Source organism: Atta colombica, unplaced genomic scaffold, assembly GCF_001594045.1.
Source record: "Atta colombica isolate Treedump-2 unplaced genomic scaffold, Acol1.0 scaffold100, whole genome shotgun sequence".
NCBI lineage: Eukaryota > Metazoa > Arthropoda > Insecta > Hymenoptera > Formicidae > Atta > Atta colombica.
In genome coordinates this window covers 97,272-116,604 of record NW_017259185.1, presented here as the reverse complement: position 1 = coordinate 116,604, position 19,333 = coordinate 97,272, and the positions used below count along the sequence as shown (strand labels likewise).

Sequence of the window (19,333 nt, the reverse complement as noted above, 5' to 3'; positions counted from 1 at the left end):
AATCAGCCTGGCCCCAATCGGCCCTTGCAAAACAACCCTGCCGCAGTGGCCACCGTGAAACAGCCACCCTCGCAAAGCTGTCCCTCGGATCACCCTATTAAACTGACGGCGAGTGCCGGCAATATTGAGTTAGGTGGCAATAGCCTAAATTGCAGCAGCTCTGCACGGCCTTTACTTCAGCGCAATCGATCGCGCTGGGACGATAATTGCTGCACAGCGAAACACATGCGGTTCCCATCTTAGCCTGGCGTTGTTCAATAGTTCAGTTTAAATGCTAAAGTTTCGTGCTTTCACGAACCTTTGAAAATTTCGGCCAGTGATCAGATGATCTTCTTCATCCATCTTTTCACTAGACACTGACGTACACGATACTTTTGCAAACACTCGAGTACACAGGTACTCTAAATAAAATATACTATAGGATGACACAAAAAAGTTTGGCCACAAAGTTATGTGTTTATGAAATCATTAGTAATGTATATTTGCGAAAAAAAATCTAGAATGTCAGTTATACCATATTAAATACCGAAGATAATTAACATTCAAAATGTTCATCTTTAGCTTTGAAGTAAGTTTTAAAGCGTTTTAAAAATGCATTAGCTACGCATTTTTGTATGAATAAATTCTTTCAGGCAGGCAATAAAAAGATCTTTAGATCACTAATCGATGAAAATCTTTTGATTCTTTTGCATTAATATTTAAAGTCTCTTTGGTATCTAATAGGCATAATTAATTCCAGAGTTCGTTTCTTTAAATTTACGTTAACTATAAAACTTAATCAAAATGATGACAAATAACATCAATTTGTTAGCTAGATACTTTGATGAACGCACAAAATATTCTAACTAAATGTTTTATCATCCTGTATACATCAAATAAAAAAATTAAAATTAAAATTAAAAATTATATAAATTGTAAATAGCTAAATCTATAACATTGTATGTATATTTTCGTATGTATATTTTTCATTTGATTTAACATTTTGAACATTTACGCAGTAATGAAAGAACTAAGTTTGATACGATATACATATAATTTTTGTATTATTAATTAATATAGTTTTTAACATTAAACTATTTTCATTGAAGACGAAGATAAGCAATAAGATCGTAAATATTTTCCAAATTTTAGTATTTTCTATTTAAATTTAGTTCGCGTTTCAATGCGTTTCAATTTAATGACGAATGGCTGTTTGTATGCAAATGTAGCGGAAGCGCAGCTGGGAAAGCAGGGTATCTTGGAATTTCGAACGCTCCACGTAGGCGGATATCTTCACGCGGGCGAGGACATACCGCATTTCGTGGGCCAGTTGCAGCAGATCTGGTTCAACGGATATCCATACTTGGAGATTGCGCGCAGCGCTGGAAGCCATCAGACCTCACATCAGGGTGTCGCACCCATCATTCGGGTCACCGGCAAGTTCGGGAAAAGAAATCATCCGGTTCATCATCCGGTGACCTTCACCTCCAAGCACACTTTCGTAGGACTTCCGGTACTCAAAGCGTACTTGGAGACCAACATTTATTTCCAGGTGAAAATTGATATTTTCTGCGTATCATGGATATTATATAACGAGCTTTCGATAAAGAACCGTGAAGTCAATTTTATCACGTCCATTTTATCATAAAGATTTTATCATCAATTGTAAAAAGAATATAATTCAATCAATCTGCAGAGAGAGAGAGAAAGAGGGAGAATTCATCGCCTTACACTTGTAAATTACTTTTCAGTTCAAAACGCGCGAAACGAACGGCTTGATCCTTTACAATGCTGGAAGAGAGCATGATTTTATTGCGGTTGAGCTGGTAAACGGACACGTACACTACGTGTTTGACTTAGGCGACGGAGCTGTCAGGGTCAGGGACACTTCGAAGTCCAAGTTGAACGATGGCAAATGGCATGCCGTCAGTATTGGCAGACCTGCCGCAAAGAGGCACACACTCTCTGTGGACGATCACGTGACCGCTGTCAACAGCCAAGGTAGCAACGAGAATCTTGATCTCGATGGCATTTTGTATATAGGTAAGTGGAGAAGGGAAGAATAATATATATAATTCAACTATACTTTAATTTAAGATTTAAATATTTTTTTACTTTGCTACAAAAAAATATTTTTATTAACAATACTAAATTAATTAATAATTTAACAATAAACATTGCACAAAAAGTATAATTGGTTATTAATAATTGAAAGCTTAATGTAATCTGGATAATTCTAAAAATTCTTTAAAAAATATTTTTTAATATTAATTTATTTTTTTATATAACGTTTCATGATTTTATATAATGTTTATAATAATCTGAATGCCGCGTTTCCTTTATTTAATCCACCCGTTATGTAACGCAATACAATTAATCAGGATTCTATTCGACAATTTCATTCGAGAGATATTACTACAATAAAATAACAGCGTGTACGCGATATTAATTTAATTTAATTAGTCAGTCGTGATTTACATCTGCAATCCGTTTATTGTATAAGTTAAATATGTCATTTATGTATTGGTTTCTTAATTAGTTTAATGAATTATATTATAACCACATTCTCCTCATTCAGCTTATCACGTTTGTCACAAAACCTATTTGATGATACTATACTGACAAATATACGATTCTCAAATTCTTTAATCTTATCTCTAAACATGCTTAAGTTATTTCTTTCTTGTTTTATTATTGAGCAAAAATATTTATACACATATAAAAATATCTTTATGATATTTCAATTCTAGCGTTTTGAAAACTATTAATAATTTATAAGTTACAAAAAATAATATCGACAGTCTTGCTGAATATGTAGAATTTATATTATAGATTAAAAAGTTAGATACATGCTAAATTATTACGTATGTCTCAGAATCTATTTTTAATTTACATATAACTTTTATAATTATTATAAATATAAGATCTTCGTAGTTAGTGATTTAGTAAAATCATATTTGAATGTGTTGTTTATTGCGTGTATTATATAGAATTTGTTTTTAATTTGACAATTTAATATAATTTGACAATTTAATATAAAGCTTATTTTTATAACTAATATCAAATATAAGATTGTTATATCAATTAGATAAAATCATATTTGAATATATTAAAACGCTAGAAAAGTACACAAATTTAATATAGCATTTTATTAATTATATAATTATAATAAAGCAAATTACACATTACCTTAATTTAAAGTAATTTGCGTATCCTCAATATTTCACAATAAATATCAGTATCTGAAGAATTTCAATTATTTAATTGTTTCCTTATTTGTCTTCCATCTCTTTCTGATTTTTACGTTCTATAACAAAAAGTATAAAATCGATTATCAAACTCCTGTAAATATGTACTCAATACACGTTGAGAGTATTAGGAATTTGTTATATCTCACAAATTAATAGTAATTTAATAATTATCATATAAAGTAATCTAAAATTTTCAACCATAATATTAATATTATATAATTAATCAATTTATAGTTAACTTTTTCTTAAATAAAATTGAACAGTTTTAACATTAGAGACATTATATGTCACAAACTGACCTTTTAAAAACTAATCAATAACGGAACATTCATACAATTTAATAAAACAATATTTTTTCAAAATATTTAGTATCAAGGCAAGAAAATATGCTTTAGTTTTTTCTATGAAATATTATAAAATTCTGATTCATTCATCGTTAAAATTTAAATTGAAGAATCTCTAGAATGATTCATTCGAATTACGTATTTCAATTATATTTTTTGTCGAGAAGATTAGATTTATTGTAATTAAGGATTGTCCTAAAAAGAAAGAGGTAACTCACATGACAATTCTACAACGTCCTCTACTATCTTTTCTTTGTCCTTCCGGACAGTACGTAGGTACTGTAATAATATTCCTTGATCCAATCTGTGGGCTAAATCTATCAGACATCACGATATTATCCTGAATACTGTTCTCTTTCTTCTTTTCTCCTGCTTCTATATCGCTATTTTCAATTAGCGGGATTTTTTTCTCATTTGTCGTCGATGTCATCTTTGTTACGCCACTAATCGATTTACGATCGTGTAAGATTATTTGCATTAACGATGTTATTATAGCATTAACAATGTTTAGATGTACATTCGCCATCGTTAATGTCTTTCAGTTTTGGCTTTATTGCATTTTCGGATCGAACACGTCGTTCTTATGCATTATTGAGTAATACATTTGGAATTTTTTTGGAATATTTTTATTGTTTAATTTCATATTCTACACTTTATTTATTTTTTAATCATTTGTTTTAATTTTTTATATGTATCGGATACTAGAAGATATTGATTCAATAATCATCAGATCACATAAATCTGAATATATTAATAAACAATCTAAAAAATGTCTTCGTTTTGTTCAGGTTGCAACTTATTCTGTAGATACTTTTTCGGAAAATCTACATGAAAAGAACAGTTTCACTCAAGTATCTAAAAATTTAGCTTAATATAAATGTGATATGAAATTTTTCAACTAATATTTTTTTCACTTTATTTTGATTGTAAATACAAATACAATGTATAATGCACATCTTATTTATTTAATCATTTTGAATTCTTTTAACTTTCTACTTCTTTATTTCTGCTTTCATCTGTTGCTATGTTGAAGGCTTCCCTTTTTTTATAATTTAAATGTGGAGTAAAAATTAAATATAAATTAAAACTTTAATAAAAAAATGTTTTTCTTTATCCATCCTATGTCAGTTATTGGATGAATTGATTGATAAATGATCTCGAAAAGACATTTGTTTGTAAATTTGGAAAGAGGCAAGATTGAAAATTTGATTCGGGCTAAAATTATATAAATTGTTAATAACAGATCTGAAAATAATTTTGTTTGAACCATCAAAATAACTGTGTAGGACGCTCAAGCTGATTTCTAGATTATTAAAATTTTTTGCAGCGTTGTCATCAAGCTTAATCGGTCTACAAAATTATATTATCTATTTTGATGGTCGAACAAAATTATTTTCAAATCTAATTAAACTTCAGCAAAATTGTCCTTTTCGTGTAACAAAAACTGTTCTTTCCGTATATAATAAACCTATAACTCTGAGAGATCATCATGATTATTTCATCGTTTGTATTAAAATAAGATACATTAATCTAAAAGTTGATTTGTTCCGACCCGAACGAACATGTCTTTAAATATATTCTTTGTCAAGTTTACATACGTACTTATAATCTTTTCCTGAATACTTGTATTCATTGGCAAACATCCAGTTTTCGTCCGGCGAGACATAACCCTTCATCAATCCAATCTCGATTTGCGGGGCTTTGAACTTCGGATGTACTGTCCTCCATTTGTCCAGAATATGTTCCAGGCTCCTCGCTGATTCCGGCGAAAATCGTACATTGTACAATCTTTGCGACTGGATAATCGATGTTGAGAAATGAACAATCGAGATTAGCAGAACGCAAATGGCGAGCTCGCGAAGAGACATAATGACTGATAACTTATGAAATAAAAGTTATTGAATTTCCGCGTCGATTTAATATATCTCATGACGTGCTGGAACGACTATGGTAACATGATTAGCGAGTTCGAAATTCGACGAATTATACCGATTCAAGAGATAACATCGCTATTATCTTTTTATCGCGCGTCAAAGTAATCACCGATTCTCGCGATGACGTCAGGCTTTTTACCTTGATTATCAATTACGCCGATAAAGTCAATTAACAATTCAAGCGTTTTATGAATTCATGCACTTTCGATGATGATGCATAGACGACTGTTTGAAACACGCAAATGATCGACCTCGTGATTCTAACTAACTCAGCGAGCCGCACATCCGTCATTCAACCGCAACGCAGCCGCAATGTAAGATGAAATTCGTGAGCGATTTACCGGTTATTATGATAAATACAATTTAATCATGGCTTACGAATATGTCATACGTGATAACGATACAGCTGACTGATAAGAGCGCGACCGCGCCAGTCTTATTCGTAAAAACGTAAAAAGTATGCTTAGATTGAATTAATTCATTGATTAATATTATAATTTTTTTTAATTTGGTTTTATATTTTTTAAATCTTTTTTATACAGACTGGCTTTTTAATTAAAAAGGGCTATAATTAAGAGATTATAAAGAGTACATTAAAAAAAGTTAATATGATAAAAGTGAAAAATGCAGAAGCATTTACATAAGATTTCATTTTCGAAATGCTCGGACAACTTCAATTTTACTTAGAATTAATCATCTTAATAGGAAAAAAAATTCACTATACTATATTAAAAGATATATTAATATATTAATAAATTATAATCGAAATTGAAAGAAAGTGGAAAATAATTGTAACAAATATTTGTAAAATCATATTGTTTTGACATTGTTTTTATTTTTTTTACAATACAACTGCATTACGAGCTCCAAAATGTTACGAATACATTTATACCATTTCAAGTAGTCATTTCATATTTGATAAGGTAATCTTATTCTGGGCAATTATTTACAATGGGCATGCTTTTGATAATCTTTATCTTGACATACATATGTTGTAGAGATGTAAATGATGATTGAAACCTTTTTGTTCAAAGAATATACTTACGTAAATCCTTAAGAAAATCCAATTTAATACTAAAAATTATTTATTTTGAATTATTTATTTTATATTAAAAACTAAAATAAAAAACAGTATTTTTAATATTGAAAATAATTAATCATTACTTTCCAGTATTAAATGTTTATAAAGAAATGCTAAAAAAAATTTTATTTCTTTTTATAATTTTCTTCATACCTGCTTCTTCTCTCCGTCACTACGATATGTTTTGCCAACCAATCGTATCGGTAACTTATCTCTATTTATTTTAAGATGCCGATTATCAGCGCAAATTTGTAAATTACTGAGTTGTCGTCTTTAGTACTTGCTTTGACTATATAATCGCTATTTCATCGTAAATTTTGATCGATAAAAAAACTAATCAGTTATTTTATTAATTATTTAAAGAAACGATTATTTTATTAATTATTTAATTTTAAATAATTTGATTATAATGCAATTTCTGTGTAACATTAACACGTCATTCCGATTTAGATTTTCATATAACATGTAGAAATTATTTATCATTTGAACTTTTTGCTTTCCTGATGCAATTGCATAGTTAATTTGAAGGCCTCAGAGAAGGAGAGATGTCACGCGATGATTATTATCGTGTTGTGTAAGTGCATAACTTTTCAAACAATAAATAACGTAAGAAATTTATGTGAAGAAGTTGATTTTATCTTCGTAATAATTATTTATGGAACTATTTTATGATTTAGATGAATCCGCTCGAAAAATTCACAAGTGAGCCACAGATTGTGCATCACTGATTTAGATATTTTATTCTGTTACGTGATTGCGAGAAATAATGTCTGGCTACGAAAAAGCTTACAATTTCTTGACGATAGATAATATAGCTTGATTTTTTCAAATTATAATTTTATATGAATGATAATATTAACTGACAAGACTGACAAAGAAACATTTATAATGCAGATATTTTTGCATTTCTAATTCATAGCATAGATAGGATAGATCTATATATGTCTGGGCTAATGATCCGAAATTCAGTTACGATATCAGTGTAGCGCGCTATGAATTACCATTAATTAGATCCATATCATACCGTTCTCGTTGCTTAATTCATTAATAAATCTATCGATTACCGTCGGGCTGGCATAAATTGGCAAATCAGTCATCAATTATTCTTCAATAGTGATTGCCAAATCGCAATCACATGTCACGAGATCAGTTCAACGCAAAAATTACCAAAATTTCACTCTGATTGAATTTAATTATCAAGATTATATTCAAGATAACTCTAGTAGCTTTCATATAATGCGATAGTCAGTTAAAAATTTAATTCTAAATATAATCACAATAATGAATTTTTTCAATTGAAATTTGTCTCATTGCATGTCAAATTGACATGTTTTTATTCAAACGTCCATTACTTCTTGCTCATCTTTGGCTCTTTTATCTTATTATATTATTTATCTTATTATATTATTTAATTAAAAGTTCATTATTTAGATTTATTGTTTAAAATTTATTATATTTTTACAATGGAGAGAAAAAGTTTGCTGTGGTACTGCATTTCGTTTTATTCGTAAAATCCCTCTTTAATACATATATTTTGAATGAGATACTTTCACACTGCATACAAACTGATTGGCCAGGCAATTGCATTTCGAAGTTACTGCCCACACGGTCATACGGAGTATAATGTGTAACCGTCGAAATAATTTTCGACTGGTGGCGATCCCGCAGGATTTATGGCGGCGGGATCGACCGGACGTGCGGTCGTCTCGGTTCGTCGAACACTCGCGATATCCGCGATTGCCGAGAGGTCTGCGGATATCGCAAGGCTACGAGAGTTTGCGAGAGAGATGATTTTGATTTAACTATCGAATTTCGGTTTCGATATTTTATGTCAAGCGCTACATCCCGTTTGCATTTTGGCAATTTCATCTTGCGACAAGCTTTATTGCGACTCACGATTCAAACGAATGTGTAAACATTTTAAATATCCATTTTATTGTGATTTTTAATAATTAAAAGATAATATTATTTTTACAAAATGTCAAATCAAAGTAAACGTCACAAGAACATATACACTGATATATTTAACCCTACTGATCTTTTTGGGTTAATTTGACCCACAAAAGTAATTAATTTTCTTATTAATATTTTATTTAAAAAATTTGTTCCTCTGATATTTGATCACGTCGTCTGTTAATACAAGACTTTTTCTCGTAAATTTTTTAAATATTTTTTAAGGTTTTTTAATCATATAAAATCATAAAATTGAAACGATATGAGATCATTTAATAAATTTGAACAGAGCAGCTGAATTAATAAAAGGAAAAAAAAGAGAGAGAGAAGATTTGTTTTTTAAAAAGTCGAACAAGTTTCGTAAAAGAGATTTGACGTCTTATTTATTTCAGGTGGAGTGGAGAAGGCGCAATATGGCCAATTACCAAAACAGATTCTCAGCCGTCACGGATTCGAGGGGTGTCTGGCGTCGTTGGATCTCAGCGGGGAAAGTACCGACCTCATTACCGATGCCGTCGTGCCGAGTTCTTTGATCACATCCGGATGCGACATTTACACCAACATACATCCGGGCAAGAAGTGCACTCATGATCTCTGTGCCAATCATGGAACATGCGTGCAACAATGGAATAGCTACACATGTGATTGCGACATGACGAGTTTTACCGGGCCGACTTGTAACGATGGTAAAGGAATATAGAAAAGAGAAACATAGATACGCTGATATTCGCATTTATTTCGAGAAAGGGAAAAAGAGAAAGGAAAAAGAGATTATTCGTCCTCTCCATGCTGTTCTCTTTACATACAAAATTGCCAATTAATTAATAATTAATATTTTTTAATAAATGCTATCTATCAATATCACTCTATGCGTGTACTACATTATTATAATAACACATTATCTATAAAATTAACAAAACTAAAGTTTGATTATTGGCTTATTCTACAATATAATAAATATTAAAAGGATGTAAAATTAGTTTAACTAGAATTGATTTCTTTCGAGAGGAAATATTTTCCATAATTAAAAGCAGTTATTGATGAAACTTGATAAATAGGACATTTCTAAAAATAAATTTTAGAATGAAGATTAAATTATTATATGGTAGGATAATAATTTAATAAATAACGAAGCAAAAATAATCTCAGCACTTAATATATAACAGATGAAAACATCACTTTAACATCAATATGTTTCACTTCGCAGAGGCTATCGCTTACGAATTCGGAGCAGGAAGAGGAATTATCACGTATACGTTTCCGCCTGATCGTCGACCGGAAATGAAAAGAGATACTGTGGCCTTGGGTTTCGTTACCAGCGTTAATGACGCTGTGTTGCTTAGAATAGAATCTGCGTCGAGTAACGATTATCTTGAAATCGAAATTGTTAGTATACAATAAATTTGAATTTACACATTATACAGCATTATTAAGCACTATTCATTCATATATATAATGTATTGTATAATATATAGATTATATAATTTAGTACAGGGCTTCCCAAACTTATATATTGCGACTCACTTTTTAAAACAACAAATATAGTTTGCAATTATCTGGCAAATGAAAAAAACAGAAAACGAATAAGTTAATTAATTTATATCATTTTATTTATGTATTTTATTTTATGTATATTTCTACTTTTTTATTTTTTATTGGATATAATATTATAAATCTATTTCTCAGATAACAAGATAAATTATGATATTTATTATGATGGATGTAATAAGAATGTGTTTTTTATTTTTGTTCTGATAACAGAATGTTTAACGTTGACGATAACAATTGATCGATATGAGTTATTTTTAGACATAAGAAATTTGATAAAAGTTTGAGAATTAAAGTTTATTTTGAAATTTCGTTTTAAATTTTATTATCGTTGAAAATTTAATCTTATATAGTACGAAATTGTGAAAAGACATACACATAGGCAAATTTGTACAACTACGCAAAGTGATGAAGTGTAATTTAACATTGTAAAATTTTTTGCGATTCCTCGAGTCACGACCTATCCTTTGGGAATCTCTGATTTAGTATGTACATATGTAAATAATAGTATTAGTTAAATCGATTTTTCGAAATGCATAATTATTAAACTTATAAATATGAATTATGAATTAGCATACATTATATATCCAACGTCCTCTTAAATTAATTTATTTAATTTTGTAAATTTCTTTTCCAATGATTTAATGTAATTGGCACGAATAAAAAATCAAATTTCAATGAAACAAGAAATTAATAATTTATTTGTTTCATAGGTGGAAGGTAACGTTTTTGCGGTTTATAATATGGGCACCAACGATCATCCAATAGGCGAAGTTGGCGTGAAAGTTAACGACAACCAATATCACGTGGTTAGATTTACCAGAACTGGGCCGAACAGCACATTACAAGTCGATGACTACAATTTGCAATCTAATCATCCATCAGGTAAGTAATTTTTGCATAATGTATATTGTAGGAACAACTCGTGATAAGCTATCGCTGATTGATCGTCTTGTCAAGCTTATGTCAGGTGTGTGATAAAAAATTATAATATAAAATATTGTCAGATATCAAATATAGTTTGAAATGTTAATAAGTTAGCATCACACACATATGTCGAAGAGAAAACTCCACAAACTTTCTCGATTTATAAATTAAAGAGCAAAGTGGAAAAAGCGCGACGATTATCTCCGCGATTGTCATACATTTATTAATTATGATAACAAAAATTATAATAAATCACATGAAGCATAACGTTTAGTATGCAGAAATCGTGTTTAAGTTTAAATAAATATCACGCATACGTGCTTTAAATACGAGACGATCCAAACAGCACGAGAACTGCCGGGAAACTGAAGACGAGGGGTCCCATGTGTTCTTTTAAGAGCATCATGGTACCGGGACATTGACCCGTTCTAACCATGGGAAATGGCTTTGATCAGCCGTTCACGAGACCCAGCTATTGTTTCGTCCTTTTCACGAATACGAAGGCCGTCTGCCGCTCTCACGAAAAGGCGTCTTGCTCGTGTTGGGAATGATTTATCGATTAACTAAGAATTATCCGGGCGATTATCCGGAAACATTTCTCTCTCCTCAGTTGCATTGTTGGTTCTAAAATTTGAAGATCTGCACTTAACTCTTCTTGGTGCTCGCAATATTTTTCATTGATACGAATAAATGTACAAGTTTGTTTGAGATATTTAAATCCGCTATCTTTTGTTTAACATCACTAAAATTAAAAAATAGATAATTTATTGAAACAAATTATATTTGCTTATATTTATGTTTATATCTGTAAATATACCTTACTTCATAATTAAGATATTGATTGAGAGATTATTCTTGTGGGACATTCATCTATTTTAGTAATTTTATTGTAATATAATAAATATGAGCCTTCTATAATTAATGGATCGATTGATTGAATATAAGCATACAGCAGCAAAATCATGAGAAGCAAATTTTAAAAAATACTTTCAATATGAAAGTCACACGGAAAATAAATATCAAATTAGATCAGATATTTTATAATATTCTTCTCTCTCAATATAATATTTTTTCTAATATTTTTTTCTTTTAACGATTTATTATTGCATAGAAGATACCTGTCAATTACATGACAATTTTTTTCATATGTATTAAATCAAATCAAAGATAGATTTTCTATCTCCTGTTCTAACATCTGATTTGCTTGACTCGAATAATTAATTTTCACATTCTTTTTATTCGCGTTTATAAAAATCCTGTTACCATTATGATCTTTTTATAATTATCTTACAATTTTATAATTATTAATTATAAGCCTGATATTTTTAAAATTATTAAGAATGTATCCTGACACATACAATGATTCTGACGGAGCTTATCGTTTCGTTGACAAGATGAAATCCTGATGCTCGACCAAGTAATCGAAGTTTTATCGAACACAAACTAAGTTTATTTACTCTCTTACAGGCTTTGAATTTTCCATCCATAACATGTTGTCCTGATAACTTGACCTTTAAAAAACGCTTTATCTAACAAGAGATCCGAGCTCATATTAATCCTGTTAATACCTGTGCGATCCCATTATCCTTCGAAAGAAATAGATGAATTGGAATGAATTAAGCGAATAGATCAAAATCAAAAATCTTTATAATAAACTGTCTACATTAAGATTAATTAATCTACATTATTTTGATTGAAATTTTACGTAATTATATTGAATAAAAGATGATTATATCAATACAAGGCAGTTACGAGTATATATATATATAACGAGTATATTTCTTTGAAATGTATTTAACCATACACATACACATTGCAGCAAGAATCTATGGACATATTTTGTTTTCAACCTGCGTATGAAACGTTGGAATATTAATTGCATGTTTCTCTCTTCTGTCAAAAATTGAAATAAACGCCGACGAGCAAATTAATTAATTAATTTAAAGAGATAGTATGTACAAACAGAAAAGAATTTCTACAGTAAACGCCACGTATTTAATTAGCAAACGGCAAAGCGGGATTTCTACTTTCTGTATGCAATTAATTTTGTAATGTCGTCCATATATCATGTTTACTAGGAATTGCATTCGTTCATACTGTAGCGCGCGTTAATATAATTAAGTGCCTCACTTAGTTATATTACTCAAATTGTTTACACACATATGAATAAACTGTTGGTTTACTTAATATAATTTAACAACCGCATAAACTGCAAATTAATACAATATTCTGTTTATAATATTCCGAATTTTTTCTACTAAGTATTTTTTTTTAAGGTTTTAATATCAATAATTCAGTGATTCTATGATTTGTTTGATGAAATTACGTTTTCTTATTTATCATATAAAGCAATTATATTTAAAATGATATTTTGTCATATCTGTATATCAAATTAAGATTTTACGCAGTTCATTATGCACCATATTTTTCCATTCAGCTACGTCGGATAATTAGATTTACTTCGCCATATAATCAAATAGTTCATATATCTGTTTGTGTATTTCTGCACAGATATTAATTACGAGGCAGCATTATGCGTAATAGACTGCGTTGCACTCATTTTGCTGACCCAGGCAAATTTATCGACGACTAATGCACGATGCATTTTCATAAGTGTACGAGCTTTTCCCGCGAGCATCGTTTGCAGAACTCGCAAATATGCACATGTGTTTAATATTTAACGAATACTCATCAAATCTTCTACTTTTAACTCAATAAGTAGTGCAATCGACTAACGCCGAGACCGTTCGAATGAATAGTTTTCACATAACTAAAACATTTACGAAAATATATGCCAGATAAAATTTAAGTTTCTATTCTTATTATTTATATTTTTATATTTCAATTATTCAAATCATGTTATCTGAATATAAGTCGAATTGTTCTACCTGTTTGTTTATTTGTTTTGCTATTAAAGAAATCTACGTAATGTAGGTAAAGAACAGATTAGGATATTAAATTAGGAAGATAAAAATATAAGATTTTCCTTAATTCTTAGGTGCGTACAAATATCTTATAATTACAAATATATTTTGTAATGGGGTTTAGATTAAAGAATTAATCAGTTATAATTCCTTCGACAAAGTGCACATTACAGCTTTAAATGTCAAGTTATCAAGAATTGTTAAGAAAATTATGTATCAGATGTGTGGAATTTTGTGGGCATCACGGAACTTTGACCTCATGGAATATAAGCCTTTGTTACATTAACCCTTTGAGTCTATCGCTGCACTCCAATTACCTGTTTAGCGGTCGCATGTGTGTGAGCGGAACTCCTAACCAACATTGCTGCCCTGATAGCTTCCTAAATTATTTGAAACCCTTTAGAATCTGTGGTGATCCTGTCCTGCTAATAAAAGTTAATGACGCGAATAGATTCGATTGAATCGCTTTTGCGGAATGTCCTAAATACTAGTCAATTCCAACTAATAATTGTTACTAACTAATTACTCTCGACATACAGCGATGTTATTTAATTATAATTAATTCGGACGGCCGACATGAAATATCAATACTTTGTTTAATTACTAGTATTTAATTACTAATATTTTCTGCTAAAATAAATAATATTTTATATAATTATGATACAAGAACGGAATACTACTTCGAGTAAGAAATATATTTTAATAATGTCCTCGTTTTAATATTTTTTAATTTATTGCAATGTATATTTATATTATTTATATATATGAAGTGACAGCTTCGCGTTCACTTATGTATAAACAGATACAATTACTAATAGAGAGAATGATATCGAGAAAGAAAATGATGGATTAATAGAGAGATTATTTCATGCATGATTTTAGATATTCTCGCATAATTTGATATTAATTTAATAAATAATGATTTAACATAATATTAAATAACGCATTTATAAAATGTATTTATGTAAAGAATATATTTTGTCACGAAGTTTTCCATATGTATGCATTAGATTCTAGTCTGATGATATTCATTTTTATCATTAGAAATTCGCACAAGCTTAGGAAATTCGATCTTTTCTGGAGCACGTACGATGCCGCGACCCTCTACCCACTCTCCACCCCATGTGACTCGCATATCATGCGGCTTGCAATGAAAGCGAGAAGAGAATCCTCTTCGCGCTTTCTACTGCTCTGCTTCATGTGTGGAAGATTGCTTATCCTCAAGCCACGTATTCTCTCTCACTATCTTCTCGATCGTCATACAGACAAAGATATAGATACATTAAAGAAAAAGTAATATTTTAAATATCTTTAGCAAAACATGATTATAACCATCAGACGGACTTGTAATAACGGCGGACTTGTTTCTTAAGTTACAATAAAAATAATTTTATAAGATTAATGAAAAATCAAAAGCACCTGAAGCATAAATTGTATTACAAAACACTCGAGAAATGAATAATATACTTAGTGTCAGCGACACTATACGACGGATAAGTTTTCACACTTCAAATAATATTCTTTTTTTATTTCTGAAAACGAGATTTGTGCTAGAAGTTATTTATTTCTCCACTTTTAACAAATTGTTATTATTAAAAAAAAAAGATATCTCGGGATATAACGTCGAAATTAATTGAACTATATATTCAACTATATTATTCATTTGAACTATATTATTCTCGATTCAAAAGAAAGGAAAGAGAGAATATAGAATAATCAACTGTTTTCAAAGCGAAAGATCAACGCTAAGAATGGAATATACATTGCTCATTAAAGACGCGGTCAACAATAATAGGGTTAACCACCTCAATTGAAGCACCCTTTCGAGATTAATTGAAACCAACCCCTTTAAAGGAAAGCTCGGGTGGAACCTTCTTACATCGCATGCATCTCTGATGGAAAAGGTCACGTGGTAGGCCTTTTTTCTCATTATATTCTTCGCTCTGGTGGCCACGTGTTCAACCCCTGTGCCACTTCTTATCCTCCATGCTATCCCCATCATAAAATAGTTTGAACGACACGTGGTACTTGAAATATTAGAATTTTACGATTAATATTTACTTTCGCGACAACATAAATATCCTGCTATATTTATACCTACATAGGTATTCAAATATAATTTTACGTGTAGAGGCATATTTATTTCAACATAGCATCTGCGTTCATATCTGTTTGATTCTTTATTTTAAAAAATTCAAATTGTTAACTATGACATATTAATAGAAGAAACAAATAAAGAATTATCGATCACACGAAGATAAACGAGGGTTGGAAATAAAACCCTCAACATCCTACGTGCATCCTCCTCGATCGTTCTATCTTCCTGATATCTAAGTAGATCAACTCGACTAGAAGGATCAACCCTTTCGTTTCTATGAGCCCCGAACCTTCTATGCAGTACATTCTTACTGAAAAGTAACCTATCGACTTTACTGTTCGTAAATTCGATGATTTCCATAAAATTCACGTAATGCATTATCCTTCTTTCAAAAAATTTTTATACCACAAGACACATATTTCATTATAATTTTTTTGATAAAAAAGTAAAGGTAGAAAAATTTTAATGTACCAATAGTCTCCAATATTTCTGTTTCTAAATATTTCCGTTCTTAAATTTATCATTAAACGTATTGATAATTATGTAATTTGCGATTGCTTTTCAAGTATGAAATTATTCGATAACCACGCCTAGGACTCGAGAACGCTTCTTCGAATTCTATGCTACCCTGATCTCTAATTAAGGAACTCTATTCATGGTGTACCCTGGGGGTAATGTAATCCGCGTCCCTATGGGAACGCCTATGCATTCTAATGTAGGAATAATAGCTTCTTCTGCCCATTATTTCGAGTCGTTTTAACTCACCCATATGTATTATTGATGCTAAGTGAGAGTTAGTTCAAAACTATAAATGGAAGATTTTATTTTAAGTATGTCTACTTCCGAATTTACTATAACAATTACTATTAACAATTATAGCTCTGAAAAAATTATATAATAATGAAAAAATTTTATTTATCTTTTCATGGATTTTATTACAAAAAGAATTGAATTATTAAAAATTGTCTAATTGTAATATATAAATTTAAATAAAAATTTATCTTTGATAACATGCAGCAAGAATGTTATTGATCATTTTAATTAATTTTCACATTAAAATTAATTAAACTGAATTAATTTTAATTCATTTTGTCTTATACGTTATTGTTATGGAAAAGATATGTTGAATTTGTCGATGGCAGCAAGAAATGTTTTATTTTATTAAAATAATACCTATAAAGCTTTTATTATTTATTTTGGAATATTTAAACATTAACATTAATTTGTAACAAAATTGTAAGTTGAAAAATCTGTTTTACATTTTTAATAGTTATCCCCGAAAATTGATAAAAGCATACATTGAGATACTTTTCTTTAATCATGTAAATATTGGTCGATCATTGAAACTAGCCTGAAATATTAAATTTACGTTCAATATTTTTCATTCTTATTTTATTTATATAAATTCGAGCTTCCGTTTTTCTTAATCACTCTGTCAGACGCGTCTTAATGTTTCTTCTTGCGTTACCCTGATGTCCTAATACTCGATCGACGGAATTTGACCGTGGGCGAGAATCGTTCTCACGCTCGAGGCAAGATCTCGGCGTCCTCGACGAAGGCGTCCTCTGATATAGTCAAGGGGTCGTGAGAGGGTTCGAACCTTGAATCCTCCTTCGCGATCTTCCCTCCGCGCGTGGTATATAGACGAAGACCTTTGAACCCGTAGAATTTCGTGTCGATAATTCCTAACACGGCGAGGGAGACTAAATTCAATGTCACGCCAAAATAATTCACATCATGAAATATACATAAAGCGATAAGATACTTTCTTGTCGATAGACTCTGTTTTGAAGACAGAAAAGGTTATCTCTATCTTTCTTAATGTTTTAAAATCATTTTCATATAAGATATTCTTGAAATTCTTTCATACTTTTATGTCGCAAAAATAATCCCTGTTAATCAATATATAAAAAAGTATTGTTATTATACTAAAGTTATTTTCTGCAATAGAGTACTAAATGGATAAAATTCAAATCCTCTGTCTTCCTGTACATCTGAATTTATTTAAAATGATATTCAAATATATTTATATAGTGATTGATATAAACACAATACTAGGGCGATATATTTATATAGATTAGGATATATTTTTCTCATTTCGATTATTAATTATTAGAATTGAAAAAAATATGCTCATCTGGTAATGTGATTTAGACTACATGTCACATTTAAGGGTTAAAATAAATTATTGAGTAATAAAGAATTTTTCTTAATATTATATTACGAAAGTTTCTAAAGCAAAACAATTGTAAAAATTTGTTAATAAAATCTTTTTAAGCAGTCGCTTAAAAGTCACCGTGTGACTTCCACGATGTCCACCCTCATTCACTATTGTTGAAAGATCCAAGGTATCAAAGTTCTCGGAAGATACTGTGGATCTTCCTCTTTTTCTTTTTTTTTTCACGGAAAGGCAAAGCCTCATCCGTTAGGCTCGTGGGAATCGAAGGACGAGTCGCAACGGGCGTGAGAAAGCAACTTCGAAGAGAGATCGAATCTTCTCAGGGTTACTAGGGAATCATTCGGTGCTAAGAAGCTTCTTTGGGACCGGATACCCGTAAGACGGTTATTAAGTAATCCTATTAATTGTAATTGCTTCCGTAATTAATCAGCGCGTTAGATCAAGAACTAGTTGTTAAATTTTTCAGCTAATTATATATGATTACTAATATAATGATATGTTTTCATTTGAGATTATTGAAATAGCCATAAATTAACATGGCATACATGTTCACTAAAATTACTTAAATTTGCTTTAATTGATTTTCCGTCTTTCTCTGGATTTATTTTTCTCTTAATTTCAATACCAAACTTATAAATTTATAAACTTATAAGAATAATGACGATGAATCAAAATATTTGCATATTTGAGATAACAGAACATGAAGCTTGCAAAGCTTTCAAAGAATTTTGTAACTGCTGGAAATTTGATAACCTTCTGATAAATAAAAAGGTGAGAATCTCAATTCTTATACGCGTTCTCTCTCACAGATATTTTAAATTATTATAGGAAAAGAGAAGATTGCTGACATCAAAAAAATTTATTAAATCTCACAATTCATATATATTTTTTTCAATAATACTAACTTAATATTTATTTACAGTAAATTTATAGTAACTTAATAAAAAAAGATATGATTAAAAAACGAAATAATTCAAATTAATCTTTTTTGTTATTAAATATAAATATATATATTTACACTTGGCTGACTTAGTAAATGTCTAGCTAGTACTATTCAAACGATATTTATTATTTAATACATTTTTTTATGTAAAAGATTCTTCTAAAAAGATGTT

At 29.9% G+C, this 19,333-nt stretch overlaps 2 protein-coding genes across 3 annotated transcripts in view; one reads left to right on the top strand and one right to left on the bottom strand.

The window, feature by feature from the left end:
• LOC108686559 (neurexin-1) overlaps positions 1–19,333 on the top strand; it is a 223,869-nt gene that overhangs the window by 186,616 nt on the left and 17,920 nt on the right. The window contains exons 15-19 of the mRNA XM_018191928.1: positions 1,209–1,531; positions 1,731–2,022; positions 8,935–9,228; positions 9,750–9,928; positions 10,804–10,975. Of these exons, the coding sequence (XP_018047417.1) occupies positions 1,209–1,531; positions 1,731–2,022; positions 8,935–9,228; positions 9,750–9,928; positions 10,804–10,975 (1,260 nt within the window). The remainder of the gene's footprint in view (positions 1–1,208; positions 1,532–1,730; positions 2,023–8,934; positions 9,229–9,749; positions 9,929–10,803; positions 10,976–19,333) is intronic.
• On the bottom strand, positions 3,199–5,733 carry LOC108686567. 2 transcript variants are annotated; one of them, XM_018191949.1, is made up of 4 exons: positions 5,648–5,733; positions 5,177–5,370; positions 3,793–4,017; positions 3,199–3,286 (listed from the first exon to the last, which is right to left on the bottom strand). In XM_018191949.1, exons 2-4 carry the CDS (start codon positions 5,248–5,250, stop codon positions 3,280–3,282), a joined length of 306 nt encoding a protein of 101 aa, XP_018047438.1. In that variant the 5' UTR covers positions 5,251–5,370; positions 5,648–5,733; the 3' UTR covers positions 3,199–3,279. The 2 variants fall into 2 exon arrangements, with proteins under 2 accessions (XP_018047438.1, XP_018047430.1); XM_018191941.1 differs by having other exon boundaries at positions 5,177–5,733.